The 24,610-nt window shown below is 46.2% G+C and overlaps 1 protein-coding gene across 3 annotated transcripts in view; it reads left to right on the top strand.

Moving 5' to 3' along the window:
* rgs3a (regulator of G protein signaling 3a) overlaps nt 1-24,610 on the top strand; it is a gene marked incomplete at its 5' end in the record, with an annotated part of 320,527 nt that overhangs the window by 247,662 nt on the left and 48,255 nt on the right. For 2 of the 3 annotated variants that reach the window (XM_084159872.1, XM_084159873.1), the window contains one exon: nt 1,886-2,800. In XM_084159872.1, coding sequence (XP_084015998.1) covers nt 1,886-2,800 — 915 coding nt within the window. Of the gene's footprint in view, nt 1-1,885; nt 2,801-18,627; nt 18,693-24,610 lie in introns of those variants that run through there. The other variant, XM_084159875.1, reaches the window with a different exon arrangement.

Below are 24,610 nucleotides of genomic sequence, written 5' to 3'. Positions count from 1 at the left end.
GATTGGAATGGATTGCTGTCAATAAGAGGTCAGGAGCAAAGATTGAGATCAGGCCTGGTCTTGGTATACAGTGAGGGAAAAAAGTATTTGATCCCCTGCTGATTTTGTACGTTTGCCCACTGACAAAGATTTGATCAGTCTATAATTTTAATGGTAGGTTTATTTGAACAGTGAGAGACAGAATAACAACAACAAAATCCAGAAAAACGCATGTCAAAAATGTTATAAATTGATTTGCATTTTAATGAGGGAAATAAGTATTTGACCCCCTCTCAATCAGAAAGATTTCTGGCTCCCAGATGTCTTTTATACAGGTAACGAGCTGAGATTAGGAGCACACTCTTAAAGGGAGTGCTCCTAATCTCAGCTTGTTACCTGTATAAAAGACACCTGTCCACAGAAGCAATCAATCAATCAGATTCCAAACTCTCCACCATGGCCAAGACCAAAGAGCTCTCCAAGGATGTCAGGGACAAGATTATAGACCTACACAAGGCTGGAATGGGCTACAAGACCATCGCCAAGCAGCTTGGTGAGAAGGTGACAACAGTTGGTGCGATTATTCGCAAATTGAAGAAACACAAAAGAACTGTCAATCTCCCTCTGCCTGGGGCTCCATGCAAGATCTCACCTCGTGGAGTTGCAATGATCATGAGAACGGTGAGGAATCAGCCCATAACTACACGGGAGGATCTTGTCAATGATCTCAAGGCAGCTGGGACCATAGTCACCAAGAAAACAATTGGTAACACACTACGCCGTGAAGGACTGAAATCCTGCAGCGCCCGCAAGGTCCCCCTGCTCAAGAAAGCACATATACAGGCCCGTCTGAAGTTTGCCAATGAACATATGAATGATTCAGAGGAGAACTGGGTGAAAGTGTTGTGGTCAGATGAGACCAAAATCGAGCTCTTTGGCATCAACTCAACTCGCCGTGTTTGGAGGAGGAGGAGTGCTGCCTATGACCCCAAGAACACCATCCCCACTGTCAAACATGGAGGTGGAAACATTATGCTTTGGGGGTGTTTTTCTGCTAAGGGGACAGGACAACTTCACCGCATCAAAGGGACGATGGATGGGGCCATGTACCATCAAATCTTGGGTGAGAACCTCCTTCCCTCAGCCAGGGCATTGAAAATGGGTCGTGGATGGGTATGCCAGCATGACAATGACCCAAAACACACGGCCAAGGCAACAAAGGAGTGGCTCAAGAAGAAGCACATTAAGGTCCTGGAGTGGCCTAGCCAGTCTCCAGACCTTAATCCCATAGAAAATCTGTGGAGGGAGCTGAAGGTTCGAGTTACCAAACGTCAGCCTCGAAACCTTAATGACTTGGAGAAGAACTGCAAAGAGGAGTGGGACAAAATCCCTCCTGAGATGTGTGCAAACCTGGTGGCCAACTACAAGAAACGTCTGACCTCTGTGATTGCCAACAAGGGTTTTGCCACCAAGTACTAAGTCATGTTTTGCAGAGGGGTCAAATACTTATTTCCCTCATTAAAATGCAAATCAATTTATAACATTTTTTACATGCATTTTTCTGGATTTTTTTGTTGTTATTCTGTCTCTCACTGTTCAAATAAACCTACCATTAAAATTATAGACTGATCATGTCTTTGTCAGTGGGCAAACATACAAAATCAGCAGGGGATCAAATACTTTTTTCCCTCACTGTAGGTTTGTTTCTCTATTGATTTAACAATGTGTGATGCATCTTAATAGTTTTTTTATGATTGGGACCATTTCAGAAGGGCTCTGGTTGACTGTTGCTTTAGCCCAGCACTAATAAATGTGATTAATGTTCTAATCCACTTCATCAAGCCCTTGATATGCAATAAATGTGCTGTGTGACAGTGTTTATAACTTCCTCTCCCTCTCCTTCCAGATGCTGGAGCCCAAGGTGGACACCCCTCCATGTGAGCTGGGAGGAGGACGAGGCCAACCCCTGCCACCTGGGTCTGAAGAGGACCACCTCTACCCCTACCCCTCCAGCCCCTCAGAGCCCCTGACCCTGGGCAGCCTGCACCCCTCTGAGCTTCTCACCCCCCTGGAGGAGGTTTGCACCGCGCTGGGCAACGGAGAGGAGCACAAGGTGCCCCCCACCCCACCGCCCTCCACCGAGGGAGAGGACAGCAAGAGCATGGAGGGCACTGAGCCCGAGATCTGGCGGGAAAGAGAGGAGGAGGTGGAGCAAGGGGAGGAGGAGAGGAAGGGTGAGGAGGAAGTAGAGATAGAGAAGGGAGGGGAAAGAGAGAGGGAGGAGGAGGAGGAGGGAGGAGATGTGAATCCCCCGGTGACGGATGACGAAGCCCCATCAGACCCCCCCGACACCAACGCCCCCCCCTCCTCTTCCTCCTCCTTCGTCATCCCCGAGCTCCGCCTAGATCGCTCCTTCAGCGCCGATGCCCTCTCCTCGCCCAACACCGACGAAGAGTACGATGAGGATGATGAGGAAGATGAAGATGATGATGAGGAGGAAGAAGAAGATGACAGCGATGATGCCTACCTAGAGCGCAGTGACAGTAAGCGCCGTAGCATGGTGGAGGGCTCTGCCTGCGAGAAGCACGGTGGCAGGCTGAGTGTCCAGAACTCACTGCGGCGCCGCACGCACAGCGAGGGCAGTCTGCTGCAGGACCCACGCGCCACCGGCTTCACCTCAGATATCGCCATCAACTGCCTGGACCCGACCCACGCCCACAAGGGGGGCTGGACGCTGCCTTCGCCCAAGACCCTGAAGAAGGAGCTGACCAAGAACGGAGGCTCCATGCACCAGCTCTGCATGCTCTTCTCTGGAAGGAAGGTCAGTACAGAACCATGCTAATACTGTCAGACACACACACACACACACACAAATGCACGCACGCACGGTGTGCGCACACACAAACAGACACACACATACAGTGGTGGAAAAAGTACCCAATTGTCATACTTGAGTAAAAGTATAGATACCATAATAGAAAGTTACTCAAGTGAAAGTGAAAGTCAGCCAGTAAAATACTACTTGAGTAAAAGTCTAAAAATATACTTAAGTATCAAAAGTAAAAGTATAAAGATTCCTTATATTGAGCAAAGCAGAAGGCACCATTTTCTTGTTTTTAAATTTTATGGATAGCCAGGGGCACACTCCAACACTCCAATATTATTTACAAAAGATGCATTTGTGTTTAGTGAGTCCGCCAGAACAGAGGCAAAAGGGATGACCAAGTGTTCTCTTGATAAGTGCATGAATTTGACCATTTTCCTGTCCTGCTAAGCATTCAAAATGTAACGAAAATGTATGGGGTAAAAAGTACAATATCTTCTTTAGGAATGTAGTGAAGTAAAAAATGTACCGTATTGGTCCGAATATAAGACGACCCTGATTATAAGACGACCCCCCGTTTTTCAACACAAACATTTAGAAAAACAGATTTGCAGACTAGATTTGCCGAACAAAGAACTTCATTTTATTTTAAAATAACAATATTAAAAACACAGTGAATTAAACACAAAGGCAAACTATGTACAGTATGATTCAAAATTAATATCAAGCAATAATAAAGCAACATTTTTAAATAACAGAGAAAATACAGGCCACACATTTAACTAAACTTAACAAAAATTCGCCAAACTTCTCCTCCGATGTCTCTCTATCCCTCACACACGTCCTCTGCCCCGCTGTGTTCGCTCTCGCTGTCATCGCTCCCCAGCTGCTCCGCTTCCACCGGCTCCTCCCAAAGCACGTCGTCCTCGCTGCCGTCCAATGCATTTGAGATGCAACATTTTTTAAAGCCATCGATGATGCTCTGTGAGGGAATAGCATCCCATGCATGCAGGATCCATTCACACAGTAGACTTCTCTCCGAAGTCTGACGGCAGGCGTTGGGCCAAACTCGTTCTCCGTCTAAGTGACAGTCCATTACGCCGCATCATCCTACGACACCAGCCGAGGCTGGCTTTAAATCCAGTGATGTTGAGCTCTCTGGCGATTTCCAGGGCCTTAACCTGGATGACAGCTCTGGTAATGGGCATTCCCTCACTTCTTTTTTCCCTGACATATTCAAAAACCCTCCGGTCAACCTCAATGAAACGACCACTTTGAGGACCACGGAAGGATTTTCGCTGACTGTTAGCATCTTTTAGACGTTGTTTTTCTGCTCGCCATCTTCTTACATTACACTCAGTGACCCCGAATGTCTTGGCAGCTTGGCAGTTGTTAGATGACTCTGCCTTATTGACAACCATTATTTTGAAATTGGCATCATAGCTCCTCCGCTGTTGTTTATTGACCTGGCCCACTTTTGAGCCACTTGTCTCTAAATGGTCAGCCTGTCTTTCCATCTTTAAACACCGGTAACGGGCTGGTTGTTAAGGACGCCTCTTCCCTCCGTCCGGAACGAATTTTTGGCGCCATCTGTGCCCGCGAATGTGTATTGACATTTAAAGGGAGCGCCGAAGAAGAGAAACTGCGCTCTGAATACTAGACCCCGAATATAAGACGACCCGACTTTTTTGGACCTATTTCGAGGGGAAAAAAGGCCGTCTTATATTCGGACCAATACGGTAGTATCAAAAATATAGTACTTTAAAAGTATTTTTACTTAAGTACTTTACACCACTGCACACATCCATGCACAGATGAGCACACAAACACACACACACACACACACACACACTAAATCACATGTTTATGTCATACACACACCAGTACCAAGAAACTATGCCATGTTTTAAAGGCTTGTGTCGATTTAAGACTGATCATACAGGAAAAATCAGGCATTCACTGTAAATATTAGAAATATTATTTTTGTATGGTCTGTGATACCATGTATAGGTTAGTTTGTCATCATAAGATATGTTCAGTGGGAAAGACTACTTCAGTCTCCATTTCAGAGATTGGCCGCCACCGAGTGGTGAAAGTGAGAACTTAGAATGTCTTTACAGTTGAGTTTGCAGTATTCAACGTTATCCACTAGAGGGCAAGCGCTGTCTGGTTCTCTTTTTCCAAACAAGCAGATCGAGCAGGAGTAAATCACCTCAACTCATACTCACCAATGATAAACAAGCTGTATTACTCCATGTGACAGCCCATGTGTGTGTGTGTGTGTGTGTGTGTGTGTGTGTGTGTGTGTGTGTGTGTGTGTGTGTGTGTGTGTGTGTGTGTGTGTGTGTGTGTGTGTGTGCGTGTGTGTTTGAGAGGGAGAGAGAGCAGGAGAAAGGGCTAAGAGAGGCAGGAGGTATGGTTGGTGTACTGAATTAACCTAGGTCGAAACAGCTCTGCTGGCCAATAGTGTGACTGTTAGCTGTTAATAGGTGGTAACTAAGCATCTGAGAACACAGCAGAGGCCATTCTACTGGCTAATGCACAGTCAGACCCACTTGATAATAAGATGGATAACCTCCGATCGCGGATTTGCTACCAACGGGACTCTCGGAACTGCAATATTCTTTGCTTTTCAGAAACATGGCTCTCGGACAAGATAGCCCCCACGGCTATCCAACTCGATGGATTCTCCATTCACCAGGCGGACTGGACAGTGTAGTCAGGAAATCAAGGGGGGAGGGGTTTGCCTCTTCATCAACTCCAACTGGTGTGCTAATTACAGTGTCGACCCACTGTTCACCCGTCTTGGAATACCTGATGGTCAAATGCCGACCCTTCTACCTCCCGAGGGAGTTTTCAGCTGTTATCGTGACTGCTGTATACATTCCCCCTCAGTACAATAAAAATAACAAGCTGGCGCTTAACATTTTAGTCATTTAGCAGACGCTCTTATCCAGAGCAAGTTACAGTTAGTGAGTGCATACATTTTTCATACTGGTCCCCCGTGGGAATCGAACCCACAACCCTGGCGTTGCAAGTGCCATGCTCTACCAACTGAGCTACACGGGACTTAACAAATTGTACAAGGCTATAAACAAGCAGGAAAAACTACACCCAGAGGCTGCCTTTCTGGTTGCCGGCGACTAGGGGCGATAAAGTCCTAGACCACTGCTATTCTACCCACAAGCAAGCATACAAGGCCCTCCCTCATTCGCCATTTGGCAATTCAGATCATGACTCCATACTCTTGCTTCATGTTTACAAGCAGCAGCTGAAACAGGAAGTACCCGCGAATCACTCCATTGAGAAATGGTCACCAGAATCAGAGGTTGATACAGGACTGCTTTCCTAGCACTGATTGGAATATCAGGGGGCTACAGTCCATTAAGGATTACAAAGGATGACCCAACCGTGATCTGCCCCACGATGCCTCAACCAGATGAACTCAATGCATTTTATGCACGCTTTGACAACAACAACATCAAGCCGGGTGTGAGCGCTGTCGATGACCCAGAGGATTGGGTGATCTCGCTCACTGAGGCTGGTGTGAGAACGGTCTTTAATCAGGTCAACACCCCAAGGCCGTGACCCCCCGACCGTATTCCAGGATGCGTTCTCAGAGCATGCGCAGAACAGCTGGCAGGCATATTCTTGGTAATTTCCGACCTCTCCTTGTCCCAGTCTGTAATCCCCATACGTTTTAAGATGACCACAATCATTCCTGTCCCCAAGAACTCTAAGGCTTCATGTCACAATGACTACCACCCTGTAACACTCACTTCTGTAATCATGAAGTGCTTTGAGAGGCTGGTTATGGCACACATTAATTCCACCATCCCAGCCACCCTAGACCAACTCCAAATTGCATACTTTTTTTTCACAATTCCTGACATTTAATCCTAGTACAAATTCCCTGTTTTAGGTCAGTTAGGATCACCACTTTATTTTAAGAATGTGAAATGTCAGAATAATAGTAGAGAGAATGATTTATTTCAGCTTTTATTTATTTCATCACATTCCCAGTGGGTCAGAAGTTTACATACACTCAATTAGTATTTGGTAGCATTGCCTTTAAATTGTTTAACTTGGGTCAAATGTTTCGGGTAGCATTCCACAAGCTTCCCACAATAAGTTGGGTGAATTTTGGCCCATTCCTCCTGACAGAGCTGGTGTAACTGAGTCAGGTTTGTAGGCCTCCTTGCTCGCACACGCTTTTTCAGTTTTGCCCACAAATGTTCTATAGGATTGAGGTCAGGGCTTTGTGATGGCCACTCCAATAACTTGACTTTGTTGTCCTTAAGCCTTAAGTGACCCAGTCCCTCCTGCAGCAAAGCACCCCCACAGCATAATGCTGCCACCCCCGTGCTTCACGTTTGGAATGGTGTTCTTCGGCTTGCAAGCACCCCCTTTTTCCTCCAAATATAACAATGGTCTTTATGGCCAAACAGTTCTATTTTTGTTTCATCAGACCAGAGGGCATTTCTCAAAAAAGTATGATCTTTGTCCCCATGTGCAGTTGCAAACCGTAGTCTGGCTTTTTCATGGCGGTTTTGGAGCAGTGGCTTCTTCCTTGCTGAGCGGCCTAGCAGGTTATGTCGATATAGGACTCGTTTTTGAACTTGAAACTTGAGGCCATGGAGAAAGAGAGCTTTAGTCCAGCTGTGTGTGTGTGTGTGTGAGAGAGAGAGAGAGAGAGAGAGAGAGAGAGAGAGAGAGAGAGAGAGAGAGAGAGAGAGAGAGAGAGAGAGAGAGAGAGAGAGAGAGAGAGAGAGAGAGAGAGAGAGAGAGAGAGAGAGAGAGAGAGAGAGAGAGAGAGAGAGAGAGAGTAATATTAAGATATGCTATAGTAGTGTAGAACCCTAAAAAAAACTATTAGGCAACAACAAATTCAATCCCTTTTAGACAACTTCCTGGACAAAACTTTCCATTGTAATAGTGTAGGTGTAAACTTGCCAGTAGAAACCTAAACAGTATACAGTATCTTCCCCAATGTTTGGAACCAAGGACTGATCGCCCCAATCCACAAAAGTGGAGACAAATTTGACCCCAATAACTACCGTGGGATATGCGTCAACAGCAACCTTGGGAAAATCCTCTGCATTATCATTAACATCATTAACAGAAATCGTACATTTCCTCAGTGAAAACAATGTACTGAGCAAATGTCAAATTTGCTTTTTTACCAAATTACCGTACGACAGACCACGTATTCACCCTGCACACCCTAATTGACAAACAAACAAACCAAACAAAGGCAAGGTCTTCTCATGCTTTGTTGATTTCAAAAAAGCTTTTGACTCAATCTGGCATGAGGGTCTACTATACAAATTGATGGAAAGTGGTGTTGGGGAAAAACATACGACATTCTAAAATCTTTGTACACAATCAACAAGTGTGCGGTACAAATTGGCAAAAAACACAAATTTCTTTCCCCAAGGCCCGTGGGGTGAGACAGGGAGCAGCTTAAGCCCCACCCTCTTCAACGAATTGGCGAGGGCACTAGAACAGTCTGCAGCACCCGGCCTCACTCTACTAGAATCTGAAGTAAAATGTCTACTGTTTGCTGATGATCTGGTGCTTCTGTCCCCAACCAAGGAGGGCCTACAGCAGCACCTAGATATTATGCACAGAATATGTCAGACCTGGGCCCTGACAGTAAATCTCAATAATGGTGTCCAGTTGCCAGGACCACAAATACAAATTCCATCTAGACACCATTGCCCTAGAGCACACAAAAAACGATACATACCTCGTCCTTAACATCAGCGCCACAGGTAACTTCCACAAAGCTGTGAACGATCTGAGAGACAAGGCAAGAAGGGCCTTCTATGCCGTCAAAAGGAACATAAAATTTGACATACCAATTAGGATCTGGCTATAAATAATCAGTTATAGAACCCATTGCCCTTCATGGTTGTAAGGTCTGGGGTCCGCTCACCAACCAAGAATTCACAAAATGGTACAAACACCAAATTGAGACTCTGCATGCAGAATTCTGCAAAAATATCCTCAGTGTACAACGTAAAACACCAAATAATGCATCCAGAGCAGAATTAGGCCGATACCCGCTAATTATCAAAATCCAGAAAAGAGCCGTTAAATTCTACAACCACCTAAAAGGAGCCATTTCATAACAAAGCTATCACCTACAGAGAGATGAACCTGGAGAAGAGTCCCCTAAGCAAGCTGGTCATGGGGCTCTGTTCACAAACAGACCCCATAGAGCCCCAGGACAGCAACACAATTAGACTCAACCAAATCATGTGAAAACAAAAAGATAATTAATTGACATATTGGAAATAATTAACAAAAAAACAGAGTAAACTAGAATGCTGTTTGGCCCAAACAGAGAGTACACAGTGGCAGAATACCTGACCACTGTGACTGACCAAAAAGTAAGGAAATATTTGACTGTGTACAGACTCAGTGAGGATAGCCTTGCTATTGAGAAAGTCCGCCGTAGGCAGACCTGGCTCTCAAGAGAAGACAGGCTATATGCACACTGCCCACAAAATGAGGTGTAAACTGAGCTACACTTCCTAACTTCCTGCCAAATGTATGACCATATTAAAGACACATACGTCCCTCAGATTACACAGACCCACAAAGAATTCGAAAACAAATCCAATTTGGATAAACTCCCATATCTATTGGGTGAAATACCATAGTGTGCAATCACAGCAGCAAGGTTTGTGACCTGTTGCCAAAAGAAAAGGGCAACCAGGGAAAAAAAAACATCATCGTAAATACAGTGGCTTGCGAAAGTATTCACCCCGCTCTGCATTTTTCCTATTTTGTTGCTTTACAACCTGGAATTAAAATGGATTTTGTGGGGGTTTGTATCATTTGATATACAGGACATGCCTACCACTTTGAAGATGCAAAATATTTTTGCTTGTGAAACAAAAAAGAAATAAGACAAAAAAAACTGAAAACTTGAATGTGCATAACTATTCACCCCCACAAAGTCAATACTTTGTAGAGCCACCTTTTGCAGCAATTACAGCTGCAAGTCTCCACTGGGATTTTGTCCCATTCTTCAAGGCAAAACTGCTCCAGCTCCTTCAAGTTGGATGGGTTCCGCTGGTGTACAGCAATCTTTAAGTCATACCACAGATTCTCAATTGGATTGAGGTCTTAGCTTTGACTAGGCCATTCCAAGACATTTAAATGTTTCCCCTTAAAACCACTCGAGTGTTGCTTTAGCAGTATGCTTAGGGTCATTGTCCTGCTGGAAGGTGAACCTCCGTCCCAGTCTCAAATCTCTGGAAGACTGAAATAGGTTTCTCTCAAGAATTTCCCTGTATTTAGCGCCCTCCATCATTCCTTCAATTCTTTCCCAGTCCCTGCCGATGAAAAACATCCCCACAGCATGATGCTGCCACCACCATGCTTCACTGTGGGGATGGTGTTCTCGGGGTGATGAGAGGTTTTGGGTTTGCGCCAGACATAGCGTTTTCCTTGATGTCCAAAAACCTCAATTGTAGTCTCATCTGACCAGAGTACCTTCTTCCATATGTTTGGGGAGTTTCCCACATGCCTTTTGGCGAACACCAAACGTGTTTGCTTATTTTGTTCTTTAAGCAATGGCTTTTTTCTGGCCACTCTTCCGTAAAGCCCAGCTCTGTGGAGTGTACGGCTTAAAGTGGTCCTATGGACAGATACTCCAATCTCCGCTGTGGAGCTTTGCAGCTCCTTCAGGGTTATCTTTGGTCTCTTTGTTGCCTCTCTGATTAATGCCCTCCTTGCGCCTGGTCCGTGTGTTTTGGTGGGTGGCCCTCTCTTGGCAGGTTTGTTGTGGTGCCATATTCTTTCCATTTTTAAATAATGGATTTAATGGTGCTCCGTGGGATGTTCAAAGTTTCAGATATTATTTTATAACCCAACCCTGATCTGTACTTCTCCACAACTTTGTCCCTGACCTGTTTGGAAAGCTCCTTGGTCTTCATGGTGCCGTTTGCTTGGTGATGCCCCTTGCTTAGTGGTGTTGCAGACTCTGGGGGCCTTTCAGAACAGGTGTATGTATACTGAGATCATGTGACACTTAGATTGCACACAGGTGGACTTTATTTAACTAATTAGGTGACTTCTGAAGGTAATTGGTTGCACCAGATCTCATTTAGGGGCTTCATAGCAAAGGGGGTGAATACATATGCACATACCACTTTTCCGTTATTTATTTTAGAGTATTTTTTTAAACAAGTTGGACTATTTTGTGTATGTCCATTACATGAAATCCAAATATAAATCCATTTAAATTACAGGTTATAATGCAACAAAATAGGAAAAACGCCAAGGGGATGAATACTTTTGCAAGGCACTGTACAACCTATATTTATGTTTATTTATTTTCCTTTTTGTACTTTAACTATTTGCACATCATTACAACACTTTATATAGACATAATATGACACTTGAACTTTTGCGAGTTTAGTGTTTACTGTTAATTTTATTGTTTAATTCACTTTTGTTCATCATCTAGTTCACTTGCTTTGGCAATGTAAACATATGTTTCCCATTTCAATAAAGCCCCCTAAAATTGAAATTGAATTGAGAGAGAGAGCGAGAGAGAGAGCGAGAGAGAGAGAGAGAGAGAGAGAGAGAGAGAGAGAGAGAGAGAGAGAGAGAGAGAGAGAGAGAGAGAGAGAGAGAGAGAGAGAGAGAGAGAGAGAGAGAGAGAGAGAGAGAGAGAGAGAGAGAGAGAGAGAGAGAGAGAGAGAGACGGAGAGAGAGAGAGAGAGACGGAGAGAGAAAAAGATAGAGAGAGAGAGAGAGAGACGAGAGAGAAAAAGATAGAGAGAGAGAGAGAGAGACGGAGAGAGAAAAAGATAGAGAGATAGCTCTAGTGGAAGCTCTAGTTGCTTGTCTGATAGGGAGCCTTAAATGGCGTTTTGTTCTCTGCATGGAGGGAGGAATGCAGCTAGTGGGCTCAGCCTATTGGTCTTGGCAGATTCTGGGGGTAATTTTACTACCTATTGGCGTCATGGTTTCCATTATTTAAAAGGGCTGTCAGTCCCTCACACTAAATCACATGGCATCTCTAAATTAGGTGGGCTCTAGATTGTGTGTGTGTGTGTGTTCATGTGATTGTGTGTGCATGTGTCTGTCTGTCTGTCTGTCTATCTGTGTGTATGCAGAATCTAAACTATCATGTGCTGCAAAGAGAGGAGATGCCTGGGGTAAAGCTGGTTCAATAGCTAGATTGAGGATTCACATCTGGTGCTTTGGTTGGAGCTGTTGAGGACATGAAAATGTGGATTATAGAAAAATAAGAATACACAAGGTGCAGTTTCGACATTTGGTTGGAGATCAGAAGTTTTTCTCTTGTTATTTCTGTCACTGACAGTTAGCCATGTTAGCTAACAAGTTTTAGATTGGTAAATTAGTTTAGCCAGCTGTCTAAATCATGGCCCAATACCGACCGGGCATGCAGGGCATCCATGAATACACGCCACTTTGTAGGCTGAATGTCATTACACGTATTGTGTTTGTAATAGATGTCCCTTTCCATTCAAATGGAGAGTGCACAGTGCACTGTTCGGATGCTGGATTTATTTTGGAGTAGATGAATGTGCACAGTTAACCTACTTAACCTACTTTTTGAAGTGATTTGTTTGACAATCAGATGAAAACATCATGACTGGTTGTGTTCATGACACATTAAAAGGTAATACATTATTACAGTTAAATGACAGTCTTTTCGACACCTGATATGATATAATTTGCTGTCTGTATGGCACTTTCAAGTCAATTTACTGCTGTATGCTAATAGCCATATATAAAATGATGACCTTGAATGCAAAAACTTTTTGAAATTATATATGATTTATTTGAACAGGGAAATGTACCAAATCTAAGCTGAAGCATGTAATGCATCAATTAAGGTTCAAAATGTTATGGCCCCGCTAAACTGGGTCTGTGCCCCACCTTGGCCACCCCATTCAAAATGTTCTGGACACGCCATTGTCTGTTACACAAAATAGAATCCAGTAGGACACAGGGTATGAATGGACCCTACAGTATTACCACATAGCCCATCTGAGTTAAAAACTTGTGCTACAACCAAAGACCTAGTTCCATTGCGCTGTCACCCCTGGTTTACACCATAGGGATTTATACCCTGCAGTATCCAACATAGCCCCAACTCTTGTTTCTGTGTATATACGATGTAGACAAATTATGGCAGCCTTTAAAGTGCTGTAGTGTATAGTTAGTCAGCATAAAGATGCCAAGAGGCATGGATAGAAACGTACTTGACCTTCGGAGAGATGTGTGAGTGGTTTGCATCAGGCGGAGTTAACTATTTAGGGGCAGGGCTTAATGTAGTTGTGAAACACAAATTCCACATTGTAGATATTTTGCACAACTCATGTGGATAAGTTTTTCTTAGATTAAGAAGATATTGATTGTTATTTCGTATAATTGTTTTAGAAAAAAAACACCAAACATTTAGACCGGGAGTCCATCAGCGCCACCTCCTACTGGACAGTGGGAGAAAGGCATTGTGGGTTATTTATACCCAGCTCCCCCATGGATCAATGGCAAGCTCTCCAGACTGTCAGAGACACCTCGTCACTTAGCGATTGTCTCTCTGGGTTACCAAACATCACAGTAGATGAGAAGGATAGACCCAGTCGCTATTAGATAGAACGTTGCGGCCCCGACCACCTGTGGGGAATGCAACCTGTGGTTTCCTAGGTTACTCCATTGGCTCACAGCAAGACTTGGACGTTGCAATTTTATTTTTGTCTACTTGTTTTAGTCAATTACAAAACAAAATTTAAGCGAAGTACAGCATGTCTAAAGATTACTTTTCAACATTGCCTCTTCTCACTACTAAAAACGTGTCATGCCCTGACCTTTAAATGCCTGTTGTTTCTCGTTGGTTTGGTCAGGGTGTGAATTTCTATGTATAGATTCTATGTTATTGTATTTCTATGTTGGCCGGGTGTGGTTCCCAATCAGAGGCAGCTGTCGATCGTTGTCTCTGATTGGGGATCATACTTAGGTAGCCATTTTGCCTACCTATGTTGTGGGATCTTGACTCTTGTTTGGCTTGTTTGTGTGTAGCCATTGTGAGCTTCACGTTATGTTGCTTTTGTTGTTTTGTCGTGTGTTAACTTAGTGAATAAACATGTATGCATTCCACGCTGCACCTTGATCCAATCCTGTACTCAGCGAACGTGACAAAACGTAATACTAGGGCTTCCCTCATGCCCCTTTTCATGACGGTGCTAGCAGCCATATCAGTGAGTGAGTGCTAGCGGAACATTAAGCTAGCCAAGACCAACAGCACAAACAAACATATACAGCTAGTGGCGTTACAAACGGACCATGCTAAACAAGTTAAATGTCTTACCTGTGACGAAATGTTTTCCACACACATAGCTACGTGTAGCCTTCTTGGAAACACGGTCCCCACATTTCCCACTCTCCCATGCTGAGTAGCCTGAAGCAACGAGGCTCTTCCTGCAGGCTCTATTTCCCTACGTGGGAGTATTGCAAACCGTAGGTTGGGATTTTTTACCTGGTTACATGTACATTGAAGAACACAGTAGCCTTTTGTTATTTCTGTGTAACAAAATATCGACAACGAAGGTGGCTCTTTTACACTTGAGGTCAATGGTAAAGAATGTTTCTTTTCCACAATTAGAGAGAGAGAGAGATAGAGAGAGAGAGAGTGTTAGAGAGAGTGGCACCTACCAAGAGTGTGCTGGAGCCAATCTTAATGTGATGATTAAATCACAATGACTTATTTTTCCGTGGTCACACCTGTGCCTGAACTCCTTGTCTACTTCCCCTATTACACACAGCACCCAGCCCTGCATGAGCCTAGCCCTCCACACATATACATCACACTCATAAACCTGTCTGACTCAGAGCTGCAGGTTAATGTCATTGGGTTACACTTGGAATTAGTGTTTAGAAAAGTGCATAGAGAGCATTCCAGGTGACACAGGTGCCGAGGTAACCTGAGTTTACAAGGTCAAGCCATTAAGTTGATGGGTCTTGGATCTCTTTTTGAAATCGCTGCATAAACACATGAAATCTTAACAGGCTGGGGAAAACAGAATTTTATTGTGTTTACTGAGAGAGATTACATCCTCACGGACACATAAATACATACAAACATGCTGGTATGTACACACGCACACACACACACACACACACACACACACACACACACACACACACACACACACACACACACACACACACACAGGCGCACACACACACACACACACACACACACACACACACACACACACACACACACCTGCCCATCAGGATTAAATAAAACATGTTATGTGAGTGGTTACATAGCTGTCGACGTGTGTGTGTGTGTGTGTGTGTGTGTGTGTGTGTGTGTGTGTGTGTGTGTGTGTGTGTGTGTGTGTGTGTGTGTGTGTGTGTGTGTGTGTGTGTGTGTGTGTGTGTGTGTGTGCTGATGTGTGAGTGTTCTTTAGACACAGCGGGGGACAAACACCTCACACTGAGAGAGAGATGAAAGATGAGTCTGGTGGTATGCTGAACCCATCCATCCTCCCTCTATCCTCCATGGATTTTCCATGGACTCCACCATTATGTAAACTGCCTTGGTGCAGAATCGATTAAGGAGGCAATAATCCTTCTGGGGTTTGTGAGAAGCAGTAGTATTATAATCATGGTATGGTAGGACAGGACTGTCTTCAGTTGGTAAGTCATGGTATGTGAGGACCACAACGACCAGACCATGTACTGTATTTCTCTCTTCCTCAGTCCAGACAAAGGATATAGATGGGTCTAAAGGAGGGAGAGAGGGATAGAGGGATAGAGGGAGCGAGGGAGGAATGTTGCGAGCCAGAGTCACAGTACAATACAGAACGGAACACTTCATCTACGTGCAGAACATTTGCTGCTGTTCTATAATGTCATTTGTATCATTGTTAAGCTGTTCGCTGTTCTGTCCAATAGGAACCGGATGGAGCTAACAGAAAAGAGAAGGAGTTGATCACTAACATTAAATCCTATGAAGTCTTCATCCATGAACCGAAAGACATGACCTGAAAGTGCCTTGACATCATACAGTTGAAGTCGGAAGTTTACATACACTTAGGTTGGAGTCATTAAAACTCGTTTTTCAACCGCTCCACAAATTTCTTGTTAACAAACTATAGTTTTGGCAAGTCGGTTAGGACATATACTTTGTGCATGACACAAGTAATTTTTCCAACAATTGTTTACAGACAGATTATTTCACTTATAATTCAATGCATCACAATTCTAGTGGGTCAGAAGTTTACATACACTATGTTGACTGTGCCTTTAAACAGCTTGGAAAATTCCAGAAAATGATGTCATGGCTTTAGAAGCTTCTGATAGGCTAATTGACTCATTTGAGTCAATTGGAGGTGTACCTGTGGATGTACTTCAAGCACTACCTTCAAACTCAGTGCCTCTTTGCTTGACATCATCGGAAAATTTAAAGAAATCAGCCAAGACCTCAGAAACATATTTGTAGACCTCCACAAGTCTGGTTCATCCTTGGGAGCAATTTCCAAACGCCTGAAGGTGCCACGTTAATCTGTACAAACAATAGTACGCAAGTATAAACACCATGGGACCACGCAGCCGTCATACCGCTCAGGAAGGAGACACATTCTGTCTCCTAGAGATGAACGTACTTTGGTGCGAAAAGTGCAAATCAATCCCAGAACAACAGCAAAGGACCTTGTGAAGATGCTGGAGGAAACATGTACAAAAGTATCAAAATCCACAGTAAAACGAGTCCTATATCGACATAACCTGAAAGGCCGCTCAGCAAGGAAGAAGTCACTGCTCCAAAACCTCCATAAAAAAGCCAGACTACGGTTTGCAACTGCACATGGGGACAAAGATTGTACTTTTTGGAGAAATGTCCTCTGGTCTGATGAAAGAAAAATAGAACAGTTTGGCCATAATGACCATGGTTACGTTTGGAGGAAAAGGGCGGTTGCTTGCAAACCGAAGAACACCATCCCAACCGTGAAGCACGTGGTGGCAGCATCATGCTGTGGGGGTGCTTTGCTGCAGCAGGGACTGGTGCACTTTACAAAATAGATGGCATCAAAAGGAAGGAAAATTATGTGGATATATTGAAGCAACATCGCAAGACATCAGTCAGGATGTTAAAGCTTGGTCGCAAATGGGTCTTCCAAATGGACAATGACCCCAAGCATACTTCCAAAGTTGTGGCAAAATGGCTTAAGGACAACAAAGTCAAGGTATTGGAGTGGCCATCACAAAGCCCTGACCTCAATCCTATAGAAGATTTGTGGGCAAAACTGAAAAGGTGTGTGCGAGCAAGGAGCCCTAAAAACCTGACTCAGTTACACCAGCTCTGTCAGGAGGAATGGGCCAAAATCCACCCAATTATTGTGGGAAGGGTACCCTAAACGTTTGATCCAAGTTAAACAATTTAAAGGCAATGCTACCAGATACTAATTGAGTGTATGTAAACTTCTGACCCACTGGGAATGTGATGAAAGAAATAAAAGCTAAAACAAATCATTCTCTCTACAATTATTTTGACATTTCACATTCTTAAAATAAAGTGGTGATCCTAACTGATCTAAGACAGGGACTTTTTACTAGGATTAAATGTCAGGAATTGTAAAAAACTGAGTTTAAATGTATTTGGCTAAGGTGTATGTAAACTTCCGACTTCAACTGTGTACAGGTCATGACTTTTGGTTCATGGATGAAGACTTCATGTTTTGCTTTGCTGAAAAGCAATTCAAATAGAAGATAATTTCATTGAAAGTCCTGGCCTTGAGAAAGTAAAAAGGTGAATTGCAGCGTCAAAGCCAGGGAGCTTTCCAGGGAGATTATAACTCTGTCCTCTCTGTCAGGTCTGTGTGGTCTGTCACTACCTGCTGTTAGTACACACTACTCTAAGTAGTCCAGGGTCATTACGCATTGCACAATGTCTTTTTGAGTCCTGGAAGAAAAGTTACTTCAGCAGACACTTCTCCCTCTGCAAGTTTTATCAAATCACTTGAACTACTTTCTGACCACATCTGGGGATTGGGTCATACTGTGGCAGTGTTTGTTTCTAACGTAGTTCCTCAGTTAGTAGCTAGAGGGCATAGTGTGTGAAGGGCACAGCCTTGCTATTATAAGGCCTGTTATTCTGACCCTTACAGTGCATAACAACAGTCCCAACAGCCAGTTAACAAGACAAATCACTGCACGGCAAACACAGTCCTAAATATGGACCTCTCTATCTTTAGGGAACGACAACCGAATCGAGATGTAGATAAAGAATTGTGCAGGGTGCATAGAGTAGTGTTGTTGTTGTTGTAAGGAAGTTCAAGGCTGACACAGAACGACTGTTACGTTGACATTGACATTGTCTCATTCTATTAGCTTAGCTAGCTCCAAAACAGATGTAAAGACACTGTGTGGTCTACAGTATTGCTGTTTACTTTGGTCTCAGAGAACACAGTTACGGTTACAGCATTTGGCACAGGGTATTACTAAGAGTGTACCACTCCAAACAGCAAGGATGCTGGACAAACATGTGGCTGTGTTCTGGTTGGCTGGGACAATCCGAGGGGACAAAGGGTCGTCAGGGGTCAGTCTCATGTGGGACACTGGAGCTGGAATCATCTAGTAAAACACTAAATGGGTAACATGTAAATATTTGTGGAGAGGAGTAAACTGTGCGTGTGTACAGGACATTCAACCCACGCCAAGGCCCCCTCTAATCTCCATTCAAAAATGCCTGACTGGAGCACATGTGGGTTTATCCTGTCTTGTCTTGACTGGAGTTTATATAGTATATATAGTAATTGAACTACATGTTTTATTGACATTAGCGGGGGAATTTCTCAATGGGTTTTGTGAGGTTTGTACATGATCTTCTCCGGTAAGTTTCCCATCTCTTCTTCCCTTTTATGACCATTACTAATGGGTTTAGAATGTGCAGGCCAGTCAAACTCAACATCCTTTTATCCAAACGTGATGATGAGCCATTCTTTGTTTATCTCCAACATCATCAGCAGGGAGGTTTTGGGAAGAGGATGAACAGGAGGGTATGACTGTAAGTGTGTGTGTGTGTGTGTGTGTGTGTGTGTGTGTGTGTGTGTGTGCGAAGAGGCATTAAGGTGGCAAGGATAGATATTCATGATACATAACTTGTGTCTTACTTCGTCATAAAGTAAACTAAGGCACTAGCATAGTTACATAGTGTTGTCTGTCTTGAGTAATAATCTCCCGTATTAGCATTTCTCTCTCTCTAACTTTTTCTGTTCCACCGGCCACTTGGCAAGGCCTGCTGGGATTGGAGCTGATTGAAGTGAAGAGGGTTGTTGGGGGGAATTCAGCTTTTGGGGAGAAAGGCAAGTGTAATGACGAGGATGGAGCATACATCAAGGTAGAAGAAACATTAATGACGAAGTTGGCTTTGTGTTTTTATGGCTGTCATCATGGTTACACCTCTGATACAGCGCAAACATTCTAAAAGTCAATCGCAGTGCGAAGTTGTTTATCTGCGTTGGTTTGAATCCCAACCTAAGAAGTTCTGGCCAAAAGTAGTGCATGACATATGGCAGGGGTAGGCAACCGTGTTCCTGGAGTGCTGCAGGTACTGCAGGATTTTGTTCTAACTAGACACCACACCAGACCAACTGAGCTAATTGATCAGTTCAGTGATTGCCTAAATTCAACACACCTGGTCTTCCAGATCAGTTCAATCAAAAACATGAAGTGCCTGTGGCACTCCAGAACCAGGGTTGCCTACCCCTGACATAGGTAATAGAGAACAATTTTGTCCTCGCCCACAGTGACAATGACCCATTCCTGATTGGTCTAGACACTCCATTCCAAAGAGTTATGTGTCTTGTGAACACAGGTCCATGTTCCCTGCCTCACCCCATTCGGCTAATTGTTAGATAAAGCTAATGCAGTAAAAATGTACTGAGTGGGTTTAGTAGGGATGTGACATATTTTCTCTTCACACCCTGCTACATTATTCTGCGAGGTTAGCGCATGATGCTAGGCTATAAATACAACTGAATGAATGCTTGTGTGGCGCATTACGTGGCGTGAATGCCAACCCAGATAGAGATAGATCTAATGGGTAACGCATGATCCAAATACCCTTCAGTGTGCTGGGGTAAATATACTGTGAGACTCGAGGAGGGACGCATTTAGAGCGAGGAGAATGCTAGCTAAGTATATGCATTCCTCCAAGGGGTTGCCGCTTGACGGGCAGGAAAAGTGGAAGACATTGTGGCTCTGGAGATAGGCAGTCACACTGACATGAGGGGGAAAGAGAAGGCTATCTGGGTGACTGTGATAACGGGTCTTCTGAGAAGAGCCGTCAGAATGAGGTTTAAATGTGCTTATGATGTCACGGACAGAAGAGGACCCAAGAGCGCAAGTTCAAATTCAGAGTTCTTTATTGAAGGTTTCAGGCGGGAAGAGGAGTGCCAGGGGTGTCAGGGGTTCCAGGGGTGCTTGGGGCTCTGGGGTTTTTCAGGGTCCTGTGGGTACCTGTGCTCCGGGGGTCACCAAATGTCCGGGGGTGTCCAGTCCAAATGCTTAGTGTGTGTGTTCCCCAGTGATGGAGCGGCGTATCGGGCTGAGGGTGGTGAAGCGTCTGGGCACGCTCATCTGGTGGTCGGAGACCTGGGGGAACACACACACAACAGCAATATGAATGGCAGGCAGAAGTACAGATCAGGGCTGGGCAAATATCGTGGTGAGAGACAGAAGGCAGAATCGAGTTACCGGAGGGGCTGAAGATCGGAGAGTAGTCGAGGTCCAGAAGGCAGGTCGGGATAGACGGGGCAGTAGAACAAGGAGGCAGTCAAGAAAGGATCGGTATCACAAACAGGAGTCAGAGCGCAGACAGGCAGGTTACTGGTCCGGGTTTGAAGACGATCTGACAGGGCTTGGCTGAAAAACAGGGCTTGATATACTGGGAGAGGTTAGTGGGGAAATGCAGTTCAGCTGGCAGAGTAATTAGAACAGAGTGAGGCAAGGTGAGGATGGTGAGTGGGAAATGCAGTGCAGCTGGCCAGGTAACAAGAGCAGAGCAGGGCGGAGCCAGGTGGAGCTCGTTAGGCAGAGTAGGGAGAGAGTGAGCAGAGTGGCAGAGAATTGAATGCAATTAATGTTGCTACCAGGGAGAGAGAGTGCTCATGACAGGACCCCCCCTCCAAGGGACGGCCCCAGAAGTCCCAAGAACAACATCATGCCGGGAGGGTGGAGGGGAGCAGGCGGCGGGTCAGAACTCCTCCGAGCGGTCCGAGTGAATCTCCTCATCCTCAGAAGGAGCTGGAGGGTCACGGTCGGGAGACAGGACAGGCACTGAGACAGGAGCAGGGTCAGGCACAGGACAGGAAGCAGGGCGGGCAGGACGGCTAGGAACCCCTCTTGGACGGCCCCTACGGATTGCAGGCTGATCAGGATGTAGTCGGTGGAAGTCAGTGATAAGGGTCCGGTCCACTATCCTCCTGGCCGGGATCCAGGTCCTCTCCTCTGGACCATATCCCTCCCAGTCAACGAGGTACTGGAGACCCCTACCCCTTCGCCTAGAGCGGAGCAGCCGCCGGACGGTGAAGACAGGACCGCCATCTACGAGGCGCGGAGGAGGTGGCGCCGGAGCTGCAGGGACCAGGGGACTTTCATGGACCGGCTTGACCTTGGAGACGTGGAAGGTGGGGTGGACCCGCATGGAAGCGGGCAACTGAAGTCGGACCGCCGTTGGACTGATGACTTTCTGCACAGGAAAAGGACCAATGAAGCGAGGGGCCAGCTTTCGTGATTCAACCCGCAGCGGCAGATCCCGGGCAGACAGCCAGACCTTCTGACCAACCCGGTAAGTAGGTGCTGGGGTCCTCCGTCGGTTGGCACCGACGGCGTAGCTGGTTCCAGACTTCAGGAGCACAGTGCGAGCCTGGGCCCAAGTGCGGCGGCAGCGGCGGGCATACGCAAGAGCAGACGGACAGGTGGCATCCGCCTCCTGGCTGGCAAACAGTGGAGGTTGATACCCGTAGACACACTGAAAGGGGGAGAGCCCGGTGGAGGAACTGGTGAGTGAATTATGGGCATATTCCACCCAGAGCAGGTGTTGAGCCCAGGCCCGGGGATTTTGGGAAGCCACACACCTCAGTGCCTTCTCCAGCTCCTGGTTCATGCGTTCAGTCTGGCCGTTTGACTGCGGGTGGAATCCAGACGATAGGCTGGCGGTGGCCCCAAGGAGATGACAGAACTCCTTCCAAAAGGTTGCTGAGAATTGCGGGCCCCGGTCTGACACTATATCCTGGGGTAGGCCATGGATACGAAACACATGTTCCAGGACCACCTGGGAGGTCTCTTTAGCAGAGGGTAGTTTGGGAAGGGGCACGAAGTGGGTCATCTTACTAAAGCGGTCAACAATGGTAAGGATGACTGTGTGTCCGTCAGAGGGCGGAAGGCCCGTAACAAAGTCCAGTGAAACGTGGGACCAGGGCCTCTTGGGTATGAGTAGGGGTTGCAGCAACCCAGCAGGAGGCTGGTTGGGGGTCTTGTTTCGGTTACAAGTGGGACAAGCTCGGATGAATTCTCGGACATCCCGTCTCATCCGCCGCCACCAGAACCGCTGGCGGACCAGATGAAGGGTGCGAGTGATGCCGGGATGACAGGCCAGACGGGATTCGTGCCCCCACTGAATCACAGGTGACCTGAGATTTGCTGGAACAAACAGACGGTTGGGGGCGCTGGTGCTTGGACCTGGCTGGTCCCGAAGAGCCTCCATGACCTGCTTCTCGATCTCCCAGGTGAGGGCCGCTACGACCAAGTGGCTGGGAAGAATGGGGGCTGTCATGGCGGTGGTCTCGTCCTTCTGAAACATCCGGGAAAGAGCATCAGGTTTGATGTTGCGAGATCCCGGGCGGTAGGAGAGCGTGAAATTGAAGCGCGTAAAGAACAGAGACCACCGCTGTTGACGGGAGTTCAGCCTCCTGGCTGTTTGGATATACTCCAGGTTCTTGTGGTCTGTCCACACTACGAATGGTTCCTTTGACCCCTCTAACCAGTGCCGCCATTCTTCAAGGGCGAGCTTGACAGCCAACAGCTCGCGGTTCCCAATGTCGTAGTTGCATTCGGCAGGGGTAGCCGACGGGAGTAGAAGGCACAGGGGTGCATCTTGCCATCCTCAGCTGCTCTTTGAGAAAGCACTGCACCCACTCCCACGTCCGAAGCATCTACCTCCACCACAAACTGCCTTGCTGCATCTGGCATCTGGAGGATGGGAGCAGAAGTGAAACATGTCTTGAGGATATTGAAGGCCTTATCAGCAGCTGATGTCCATTGGTACGGTTGTTTAGTGCTGGTTAGCGCCGTGAGGGGTGCAGCCACTGTGCTATAGTTTCTGATGAATCTCCTATAAAAGTTGGCAAAGCCCAGGAACTGTTGCAACTCTTTCCGAGACTCAGGAACTGGCCAGGAAGTGACAGCCGACACCTTCGTGAGATCCATCTGAATGCTGCCCTCGGTCACCACATACCCCAGGAATGAAACGGTTTTGGCATGGAACTCGCACTTCTCTGCCTTCACGAAAAGAGAGTTCTCCAGCAGGCGGCGCAGGACCAACTGGACGTGGTGCGTGTGTTCTGACAGAGTCTTTGAGAATATTAAAATATCGTCAAGGTACACAAATACGAACGTATTTAGCATGTCCCTGAGGATATCATTCACTAGGGCTTGAAAAACTGCTGGGGCATTGGTGAGGCCGAAGGGCATGACGAGATATTCATAGTGGCCGGTTGGTGTGTTGAACGCTGTCTTCCATTCGTCTCCCTCCCTCATCCGCACCAGATGGTAGGCATTGCGAAGGTCCAGCTTTGTGAATACAGTGGCTCCCTGCAGCAGTTCGAAGGCAGACGAAAGTAAGGGCAGTGGGTAGCGATTCTTAACCGTGATGTCGTTCAGACCCCGGTAATCTATGCATGGACGAAGAGAACCGTCCTTCTTGCCGACAAAGAAGAATCCCGCTCCTGCGGGGGAAGATGACGGTCTAATTATCCCGGCGGCAAGAGAGTCATTAATGTAGTCCTCCATGGCCTTTCTTTCCGGGGCTGACAGTGAATACAGACGACCCTTGGGAGGTGCTGTGCCAGGCAGGAGATCAATCGCGCAGTCATAGGGTCTGTGTGGGGGTAGAGATGTCGCCTTGGATTTGTTGAACACCTCTTTCAGGCTGTGGTAACAGGCCGGAACATTGGATATGTCGGGGGTAGCGCTAGATCTTTCCCGGTGAACGGGCAGGGTGGCCCCCCTTAAACAGGTCTGGTGACAACTCCTTCCCCACTCACGGACTGTTCCTGTCTCCCAGTCGATGTGGGGGTTGTGCTGACGGAGCCACGGGTATCCAAGAATGAGTGGTTGGCCAGGTGAGTGTAGGAGGTGAAACTGGATGGACTCCTGGTGGTTTCCTGACAGCAGGATTGTCACAGGGGCGGAGATATGAGTGACAGTGCCAAGATGATGCCCATCCAGGGCTCGTGCAGGAATGGGTTGTGTCAGTTGATGATGGTTCACGCCCAGTTGCTGTGCAAGCTCAGGGTCCATGATGTTTGCTTCGGCTCCGGAATCCACAAGGGCGGCCAATGTATGAGTCTTGTCAGAAAGCTGAAGGCGGAGATGAAGCAGGGTCTTTCGGATGGAGGGAGACTGAAGGCTTGTTGAGCTCACCCGGATCTCCCCTACACCTGGTGAGCTGCGGCTTTTGCCGGACAAGTGGCGACACGGTGATTTTCGCCACCACAGTAGAGGCAAAGGTTGGAGCTTAGACGGCGC

This window comes from Coregonus lavaretus (assembly GCF_964263955.1).
Source record: "Coregonus lavaretus genome assembly, chromosome: 4".
In the NCBI taxonomy this organism is placed as follows: Eukaryota; Metazoa; Chordata; class Actinopteri; order Salmoniformes; family Salmonidae; genus Coregonus; species Coregonus lavaretus.
Note: the sequence above shows the minus strand (reverse complement) of the source record. Positions and strands in the feature narration are given on the sequence as shown.